Source organism: Vespa velutina, chromosome 6 (genome assembly GCF_912470025.1).
Source record: "Vespa velutina chromosome 6, iVesVel2.1, whole genome shotgun sequence".
Lineage (NCBI taxonomy): Eukaryota > Metazoa > Arthropoda > Insecta > Hymenoptera > Vespidae > Vespa > Vespa velutina.
This window is the reverse complement of record NC_062193.1, coordinates 3,261,470-3,272,298: the sequence shown is the minus strand read 5'-3', so window position 1 is coordinate 3,272,298 and position 10,829 is coordinate 3,261,470. Positions and strand designations below refer to the sequence as shown.

The window sequence follows — 10,829 nt, the reverse complement described above, 5'->3', positions numbered from 1 at the left end:
GAAAGAAGAAAATAAAATCAAATAACATCACTACATGTATATTAATATGCATGAAATGTAAAGAAGCGGCTAGACATGAGGCGTTTTCATAACACTTCACAAAGCCCTCTGATTCAATTTATTTCGTAATTCTTGCAAATTACATTAACATTGATTACAAACTTTTTAATCCAAATGTTTTTCATTTTCAATTCAAAGGGTAAAAGCTCGCAGCGAAAGTTAAAAAGTTTATCCGAAAAAGTAGACCATATATAATGTAATGAAAATAAGGTCAAAAGGAGTTAACAAATTCATTTAAAGAACATTGATAATAGGTAAACACACATATATATATATATATATATATACTTATACATATATATATACTTATACACACACACATATATATATATATATTCACAAGGAGGTTGCGGTCAAGGATTGCGGCAAGCGACAGGTTAAAAAAAAAGGGAGAAAGAAATTATACATTCTTTTGACCGTTCTATTATCGAATCAACCATTAGAATGTTATCTTAGTAAAGATATCAAAATTACCTGCAAATTCTTAACATTCCCGTACGATAAAAAAAAAACGAGAATGGACGTGTTGCGTTTTTAAAAAGAAAAGAATTATACATATATATATATATATATATATATATATATACATATAAATATTTTAACATGTTAAATACCGAATTATATTCAACTGATTTTCCATTCGAGCCCACTGATGGCCAATGTGATATTCGACGTGTTAAACATTGCAACAACGAAAGACGTATTTTTGAACTTGAAAGACAGCTAACAAATAAATTCTATTTCTCGATGGTAGACGTCAATTTCTAGTAGTCAAGTCAATGCTTGGATCAGACAGACGGACGGGCTTTCACGGAGGTCGCTCTTTACCGTATAACGGGAGGTCTAATGGAAACCTCGCATTTCGCATTCTATAGCTGCCCCTCGGTACAATCGGGTATAAATAAGATACATTCCTGCGATGCCTTGAAAGAGTAAAAATGTAAATATTGCCTGGGCTCGCGTGTATTGAAAAGAAGAGAAAGCGTTGCGCTTGGTTCCGCAAGCAAGCGTATTCCTTCGCTTATTGCTCGTATGAGTATAAAAATGTTAAGTTTTTATTCCGGAAAAATTGCGAAGGAAATTAATTATCCGACGAAAAAATTGGTCACGAGAATGTGCTGCTCGCGACTACTATTACAAATACCATAATTAACTAACACGGTTTGTCTTCCATTAAGGTAAGCCCCTGATGGGTGAATAATAGCTCCGTCCCATTACACGCTGTATTGTTAATAGCCGCATCAAATGGCTTAATTAAAGTTACGAATGCGAATATTATTTTGGGTAAACAAATCGTTCTCTCTTTCTCTCTCCCTCCTCTCTCTTTCTTTCTGGTAATTTCGCTCATAGTAATGGTAAAAAGTATCGAAGTATATAATTGAGAGGAGAATAATTTACAGTTTAACTTTACAATTTATAATTAATTATATAGAACGTTATATCTGCGTTTCATCGAATTCGAAGATCCTTCGATAAAGTTGAATAAAATGAGGCAATTAAATTATCAATAACGTAAACTGCAAAAATCGAACAAAGATCGGTAAAAGTTAGAAGAAAAAAAGAAGCTTCGTATCTATGTTTAATAGAAGCGTGTAAAAGCATGAAGAAGACGTAGAGATTGAAAGAGAGAGAAAAAGAGGAAGAGAAAAAAAAACAGACGAGAAAAGAAATAAAAAAGGAAAAGAAAATCGTGCACGGTAATTCTCAATGGCACATATTCTTTCGAGATTGTTCTATCGATGATTATTATCTTTAATGAATCGATGGCAATGGTAGCGTATAGCGCACACGAAGGATAGAATGATGATAACCGATGGAATGTCACACAAACGCACTACACACTATGCACTTGCGTGCAGAAGCACAAAAGAAGGCGGGAGAGAGCACGTATATATGTATGTATGTATGTATGTATGTATGTATGTATTGTATATATGTATGTATGTTATGTATACATGTATATAATATCGGCTCGTGATAGAGGTGGAAACACAATCGGTATGCCGCAGCGCAATTCATACAGGGTGGTACGTAATTGCTTCGCATGGCATATCGATTGTCCTCACGAGGTCACCGTATACTTTCAAAGCGCACCAGTGGATATCCTACGATGATGAGAGGGCGGCATGGTTCGATTAAAAAACAAAAGTAATTTCTTCCTCTTCTTCTCCTTCTCTTTCTCCTTCTTCTTTTTCTTTTTCTTCTTCTTCTTCTTCTTGTTCACGTAGATCACAATGAGGGAGAAGAAAAGAATAAATAAATAAAAAGAAAAAGAAAAAAAACAAGTTTGAAAAAAGGAGAATATCTTTCGTTGACACTTAATCGAACGTTTCTCGATGTGCAGTTATCTCGAATATTTTGCGATCCGAAGAAGTTCTATTTCGTTGACCTTGAAACACGTCAATAAATCGAAAACGATATGCACTGACGATGTCCTTCGTATCTTTCGTAGAAATTTCTTTGGTATGAGATACACGCGGTTAAGTAGCGCTCTTTCTCTCTTTCCTTCTCTTTCTTTCGTATCTTTCTATTTCTCTCTCTTTCTATATCTCCCTTTCCCTTTCTTTCTCTCTCGATGTTCACCGCGAAACGTTCACTAACAGACTGAAAGCCGACGATTCTCGCACACCCCAAAGGTGTTTGACGAAGAGTCGGTCGAGCAGAGCCGAACCTCGCCGAATATCCTCGATCTTCGCTCGTTGCACCGCGTGCTCCAATTTTTCCCCCGTCTTATATATCACTCGTTATATGTTCTGTATTTTCTCCTCTATCTCTCTATCTCTCTCTCTCACTTTCTTTATATATAGTGATTGGTGTGTCCGTCGTTAAACGAATGCTCCTGTTAATTTGATAGTTTATATAGTGTGACGTTTATATGGCTACGACACACGTCCGTCCATTCTCAAAATCCTGGCAATTCTATTTCTTTCGTACATCATTTTGCTTGATTTACGCCTTTAATACATTCATATACCTGGCGTTGATTTGCTTCATTGTAAATCCGTAAATTAAAATTTTCACTGTGTTTCCTTTCTTCATTTTTCATTATATATTTCAGCGTTGATCATTCACTTCTTTCTCATAGTTAAAATATGCTACCTGCACAATCGTGCAACAAACATGTTCCACGTAGTATTTTGCAATATTTATCCGATTATATATATATATGTGTGTGTGTGTGTGTATTATATGCATCCTGTAACTCTATATACTCGTATATCTATATACTAACAATAAAAAAGATATATATATACATAGATGTATGTATATAGATATCTCGACTTTATTACGGTTCTCTGATGGGTCGAGAAGAATTCGTCCCGTCGTTCCTAGATGCGTGCGACGAGATGAAATTCTCCAGATAGATAGAAGAAAAACCTTCGTGTTAAGGTAAATATGGCGTGAAGAAGAAAAACGAAAACGTGGCGATAGAAAATATCTCTTCAGTGTCCTATAAAAACACATTGTCTTAGGGGAAAAAGCAGGGGCAACTTATTTATTGCTTAGAAAAAAAAATCTTTCCTTATTTCTATTTTATTTTTTTCTTTTTCGATGTTAATTAAAAAAAAAAGGGTGGGGGAAAAAGAAACAGAATTTCAAAACTTTTTCTTTAAATTTAAAAAAAGAAATGATAATAATAATAATAATAATAATAATAATAATAATAATAATAATAATAATAAAAGAAATAAAAGATAATAAATGATTCATTATGATCAGATAACTAAAAATATTCTAATAAAATAGATCGAAATGAAATTATGTAGATATTTTATGTAACATATTTTAAATTTCGTTAATACATGTACTTACTTAAGAATAAATCGTAGGATGAGAAAGAAAAAGGAGGGTAAGAAATCGTAAATATTAAAAACGAGGGAGTATAAACAAAGCAAAAACGAAATCATTCAAGTAGGCTAATTTGTACTCTCGTGAATTTACGCTTTAACGGAGCAGAAAAAAACGTCGCGTGTTTACAAATTCTCTGTTCTTCTTCCTCTCCCTACGTTCACTTTCTCCCTTTCCCTCCCCGCCCCTCTCTCTTTATTCTTTTTTTATTTGATCGAGGAGAGTAAGGTCGATTCAAAGTTATTCCGAATGAAAAAGAAAGGGGAGGGGGAGAAAGAGAGAGAGAAGAAATTCCTTTCTCTCTCCGTCTCTTATTAATATCCACCATTAAGTACGACTTCTCCCACGCAAATGGAGCATGTAAACATGAATGTGTACTCATGCATATACGTATGTATATATGTATGTATATACAACACAAAACAGCTTTTACGCTCATGTAAATTAGAAGATCTACAATACTTTTCATCCTATCGAGTATAATCGAGCTTTCTCGTATATTGATTTCAAGAGAGAGAGAGGGAGAGAGAGAGAGAGAGAGAGAGAAATTCTCTCTTTTTTCCTTCATATACGGATAATATAAAAAAAGAGAGAGAGAGAAAGAATCTAACGTATCGATGCACACCGAAAGTGATTTCGTCGCGCCTCTTTTTGTTTTCTTCTTCCTTGTTTATTCCGTCGAATGCATAAATCAAATACACCGTGGATAATGGATAGGATACTCGGTGATGGTGGGAAAAGTCCGCTTATAAGAGACGAGACGGCGATGAAATAGTTTTAACGAAGCAAAAGAACGAACACGAATTTTTTTTATTTTCCCTTTCTCACTCTTCCTCTTAGTTTCGCGTAAAATTAACAATTAAAAATTAAAAAAAAAATTTTAATTAAAAAAAAGAAGAAAGAGAAAATAGCATAGAATGGCATTAGTATGCAACAGAGAAAAAATCGCGTATATAATACATACATATATTTAGAAGCTTAATCGATGGTCCGCGGCAATACACGGAGCGTGAAACTAACACGCGAGAAGCAGCGCAGCAGAAGTAGCAGCAGCGTCGGCAACGAGAAACGCTACGGCAGTGCTGCACTTGCATTTATTTGTCTTTCATTATATTTTATGTCGAAAGGAGTTTCCACTTGTGGATGCGATAAAACGAACGAATAGAGAGAGAAAGAGAGAAAGAGAGAAATAGAGAAAGACGATAACGATCGTCCTTCGATAAGAAAATCGACCGAGCCAGCAGAATAATATTTCTTCTTGTAACTGTACCGTCTTGCAAAAAAGTATGTAAGGTATCTATTCTCGTTAAATTTCTTTTATTTTATTTTCTCTTCTCTTCTCTTCTTTTCTTTTTTTCTTTCTTTCTCTTTGATTTTATTTTACCTTATTCGCGAGGTCCAACATATTTCCAGATCCACCAGCGGCAGCCTCAACGAGCTTTTGAAGCGTGTGAGGCTCTGGCGAGAGATCACGAGCACCGCTATCGAATTCCCAACTCTCATGTCTCCCCGAAACTGTTCCTGAAAATCGATCGTAAATCGTTCGATAACATTTACAAACAAATGCAACGGACGACAACAAATGCATAGATATTCCGATCAGGAAGAAACTATAAATTTAAGAGTTAGTCATATTGAGAAAAGGCTTGGGTTCAGGTACGATAGAAGGAACGTATTTTATAATTTTTTTTTTGTCTCTTTTGCGACGTTTTCCTTACTTATACGGATTCGTGTCACGCTTCGAACGAATGTGTGTGTGTCTGTGTGCGTGTGTTACGCGTGTGTATATGCGTGCGTGCGCGTGCATGTGCATACACGGATGCATATATATATATATATATATATATATAAATCGACTACGAAAAGACGATTAGTAACACGACGTGTGATTTTCTCGAACGATCAAAAAGCTCTCACGAAAAAAACCCACCCAGTTCCATACGTGGCCAAAGTGGTCAATTTCCTGCTCTTTGTAAATGGACGATCTAATATTAACTCAAACGAACTCTGCAGAAAAGAAAGAAAAAAAAAGAAAAAAAGAAAAAGAAAAGAAGATGAAGGAAAAAGGACAAGGACAAATTCCTCTTAATATAACCTCTACAAAAAGAATTTTTTCGCTAGGCAAAGGTCGCATTAATTTTTCTTTTTCTCGCGATTCATTTTGAACCACCCTCTATAAGATAACACTATGTTCCTCCCATTTGGTCGTGCCTTCACTAATATTGATCCAAAAACAATCGATAAGAACTTATATTATAAGATCTTACGGAGTTAAGAGCTAAATGGTAAAAGCTATGCGTCTACGTGGCGACGAAGATCATCCAGCTTTTGACATTGATTACAAATTCAATAAAGCCAACGAACCGCTCGCGTCTCGACTCCTCATGAATATAAAATGCATGCCTCTTCCATTGGCCAAGTCATATCGAAGTCGACATTATCATTTTCTCAAGTTCATTCTCTTTCTTCGTATAATACAATTATAATACATCAATTATGCTCTATCTTTCTTTTTTTCTTTTTTTTTAATCGACAAAGATATTAAGATCTTACCAAGACTATTGTCACTGCTAGTTGGAAGATATTCCGGAGTGTGCGTATGATGAGGACTCGTTCTGTGTTTACCAGATCTAAGGGCTTCGATCTCTGGTCGTAGAGCCAAACGACGTCTGAGGAACTCTTGATAGGAAATGCGACCGTGCTCGTCCGCACCTAATTCCCTCATCAATTCTTCCACGGAATTCTCCAGATTCAGTTCTCTGCATACCGTCAGCAAATCCTGACTGAAATTCATTTATTCCAATGGCAATCGTTTGCGTTTAAAAATTCATGACGACTTTACAAACGTTATATTATAATAATTATTTCCGTATAAATATATAAATACGCATATACATTGATTAAATTCTAAGACTTTATTACGTAAAGAATAAATTAAACAAAACAAAAAAAAAAAAAAAAAAAGAAGAAATCAAAAAGGAAAAGAAAACAAAAAGAAATTGGAACTAGAACAAAAGATGACAGAGAAACGAACTATCGATTATTACAAAATTCGTATCACGATTCGATGACACAGGATCATTACCGTAGGGGAAAGGACGAAATTTTGATACAACCCCGTTGTCCCATGGGAACCGTGTTGTATGAGAGTTATTCGATGACGTTGCTACCTGACATTTCGAAAAACAGAGAGAGAGAGAGAGAGAGAGAGAGAGAGAGAGAGAGAGAGAGAGAGCAATACCCATTTTATCGAAAAGCTCTTCTTTCCGTACGAAGGTAACCGCATGCGGATTGTTCGCAAAACAACCGCACAATAGATCCGACGAGTTAATAAGTGCCCCAGACCCATTGTTGGAACGCGTAAAATACTACCTACCTACCCTAGCTACCTACCCACATTGAGGGTGGCAATAGTGGGGGATTGCAGGAGACACAGAGGGTGAGATTTCTCTTACCGAGCGTAAAACGTTCGATCGACTTCTCTCTTAGAACTTTTCTGTGACTACCCTGACGTTCACCATCATTTTTATTATTACATTTTTTTTTCTTCTTCTTTTTCTGAACACGTCTCGTGAATTTAACACGTCGAACTCATTGAACTATTATAGATAAAACCTCTGGTTTGTCGGTTAAACGATCGGATAATGCAAAAAAATTAATACACGAACGTAAAAATGATTTTAAAGATAGATAAAAATTGAGGATAAGAAATCTTGAAACGATCGTTAACGCGAATAACATCGATTTAAAATGACGTAGAATGATAGATCGATACTTTTCATAGCAAAAAATGATGAAAAATGGAGACTATGGAGGACACTTTGAGAAAGAAAGAAGAAGAAGATATATACATATCTGTATTATATATACATATATGTATACATAAAGAGAGAGAGAGAGAGAGAGAGAGAGAAAGAGAGAGAGAGAGAGAGAGAGAGAGAGGGAGAGAGAAAGAGAGAGAGACTAAATCGCAGTGGATATTTCGAGGATGAAAAGAGAGTAAAGTAAGGGCAGCGTTGATCCTCCGGAACAAGAGATACGTGTCGTTCCTCGTAAACCAAGAAAGAGTGAGTGAATGAAAGAGAGAGAAAGAGAAAGAGAGAGAAAGAGAGAGCAAGAGGGAGAGAGTACCTGCACTCTGATATATACTCCGTTCTCTTCTTTGTCGGTTCGTTTGATGTGGAGCACAGGAGAGGAGACAGGACTTGCACGCGTATTACGCACAGGAAAAAACCGCCTGGCAATGAAGAAGAGAAAGGAAGGAAAGAGGGGAAAAAAGACAGTGACAGGAAAAGGACAGGGCCAGGAAAAAAGGCAGAGACAGAGAATGAGAAAGAGAGAGAAAGAGAAAGAGAGAAAAAGAAAGAGAGAAAGAGAGAGAGAGAGAGAGAGAGGAAGAGAAAGAGAACGCAAGTGGGCACTTGGGCATTCAGCTTCAGTTCGCAATTCTCGCGAGTTGGCAATCGGTTGGATGCACGAGAAGTACAAGTTTTCGAAAAGGGGCTTCGGAGCTTTTTGAGCTTGCGAGCTCAACGAGACGTGCGAAGACCTCAGAATATAAGGATCTTACCGGGCAAAAGTTAATGAGATTACAAAAGCGGCCGGCAATGAATACCGAAGAAGCAAAGGGAGAAAGAAGGAGAGAGAGAGAGAGAGAGAGAGAATCTTTCTTTTTCTTTTTATTTTATTCTCTTTTTTTATTCCTCTCCTCCTTCATTCTCTACTTCCTCTTCTCTCTTTAACAGAGTCTTCTTAACCTGTCCGGTAAATTTCCTCTCTTTCCTCTCTTCTTATTTTACCCTCCATTATCAAAGGTAGATCGAGAAGCCTGTAAAGCGTGCTTCTTTTTTCTTTTCCCTGTTGGACTCCCGCGCCATTGCATTCGAATAATTTCGAATGCGGACCGCCAAATCAAGCGTGAAAAGTCCATTAAGCTTGACTACTTTCCCTTTTGAGCTTGAAGTAAACATCAAGCTTGCGAACATCCAGAAAGAGTGAGAGAGAGAGAGAGAGAGAGAGAGAGAGAGACGTTCGTAATTAAAAGATACTCGTTTGAAGGAGAGAAACGAAGGAAAAAAAAAGAAAGAAAGGAAAGGAAAAAAAGAAAAGAAAGAAAACTAAAAAAAAAAAAAAAGAAAAAAGAAAAGAAGAGAAAAGAAAAGAGATTGAGAGAAAAGATGCTCTAGTATGCATAGTTTAAAATTACGCGCGCCCAGACAATACACATTAACGGTCGATAAGAGCGATTATTTTTATCGACGGGTTTTTGTTCGTTGAGCTTTTATATTCGAAGACAGTATATGTTCGTAATTAAAGGCGCGAAACGGAGAAAGGGAAAACGGATGTACCGGAGGGATCGTATACGCGCTCTTTTCATCTCGTACACGCGCGAACAATCCTCTTTAATGTTCAGTTTCCTCCTCTTCCTCCTACTCCTCTTATACCTCCATTCAGGAGGAAGAGGAGGAGGGAGGATGCTAAAGCACACGAATACTCCCCTCATCGATAAATTTGCATAGTGATTTATGGGACGACTCGGAAAGAGCGTGATACTCTCGCTTCGGTTATAGGGATGCTAAGCCGAACAGTATAAATTTGTAAACGAGTGAAAACGTGTTTCGAGCATTGAAAAAACGGTAAAGTAGAAAGAGAAAGAGAATGAAACGGAGAGAGAGAGAGAGAGAGAGAGAGAGAGAGAGAGAGAGAGAAAGAAAGCTACGTGGAAGATCATAACAGATGCGGTTTGGTCCAGAGACGCGAAACTTCCTCTGTATGTAAAACCAACTCATTGGCCATTACCTTTCCGGTTTATTCATCGTCGTTGCCATTACGAACGAACACCGTGCGTTCGTACATACGTATATTAGAGAAAGGTAAGGTAAGATAAAGAAGGATACACACCGAGTGAGAGAGAAAGATATAGAAGAAAAAGAGCGGGAAAAACAAAAAAAAGATAGGGTAGCCACAAGTTTAATTCGCGGCGAGTTGTTTAAACGAACGAACGAACGAACGAACGTACGTATTCAAATCGTCTAATTAATTGAAGGAATAATTAAAAGGAACGTGCAAAGAACGTGCCAGGTTTTATTAACAACAATAATTACTACTAATACTACTACAAACGTGTAAAGACGTAACGCTGTAAGCGCCGTTATCGAAGAATTAAATCGTGAAACGTTTTTCCCGAATTCGCGAACCGAGTCGCGGATTCCTCATTTCTCTTTTCCCTTCTTCTTCTTCTTCTTTCCTCTTTCTCTTTCATCCCTTCGTTCCCTTTTCCCTCGCCCCCCTCCCTCCGCTCCCTGTCCCCAAGGGAATATCTTCGAGTGGCGCAAGTTTTAATGAATAGCGAATGGAAATTTTTCATAGTCACGCCACGGACAACGGGACGGAGAATAAAGGCTTACAAAGGATACCGTTTCGTTTTTATTTTTTCTTCTTTTTTCTTTCTATCTCTATCTCTCTCTCTCTCTCTCTCTCTCTCTCTCTCTTTTTTCTTTTCTTTCTTCTTTTTTTTTGTCGTTTTTCCCTTTCCTCTCGTTCACAGAGACGACAAAGGCAAAGATTTCAAATGGCCATTACGCCATTTCTCTTTCGACGGACGCACGTCGTTAATTCAAACTTTCTTTGCCGCTCGCTTTTTCTCTTCTTTAATTGACGTTTCATCGACGAACGTTCTCAATTTCTCTCTCTCTCTCTCTCTCTCTCTCTCTTTCTCTTTCTCTTTGTCTCTTTCTTTTTTTACTTTTTCACTACATCGAAAATTGTACATTCGATACAAATTATTCCTTCTCTCTCTCTCTCTCTCTTTCTCTTTCTCTCTATACAAATCATTTATGGAATAATCGACATAGAGAACGACATAAGAATGATTTAACGAATCAAAAGTCACGTGACAGGGTTTAAAAATCCGGAATTGA

The 10,829-nt window shown here is 36.9% G+C and overlaps 1 protein-coding gene across 11 annotated transcripts in view; it reads right to left on the bottom strand.

The window, feature by feature from the left end:
- Positions 1-10,829, bottom strand: part of LOC124949769 (colorectal mutant cancer protein) — a 26,574-nt gene that overhangs the window by 14,255 nt on the left and 1,490 nt on the right. For 6 of the 11 annotated variants that reach the window (XR_007101167.1, XM_047495446.1, XM_047495447.1 and 3 more), the window contains exon 1: positions 2,155-2,680. Coding sequence is in view for 10 of the 11 variants with exons in the window: in XM_047495446.1 (XP_047351402.1) it covers positions 2,155-2,188 (34 nt within the window). In the remaining variant the exon portion in view is untranslated. Of the gene's footprint in view, positions 1-2,154; positions 2,681-5,293; positions 5,431-6,462; positions 6,693-10,829 lie in introns of those variants that run through there. The other 5 variants (XM_047495442.1, XM_047495443.1, XM_047495441.1 and 2 more) reach the window with 2 other exon arrangements.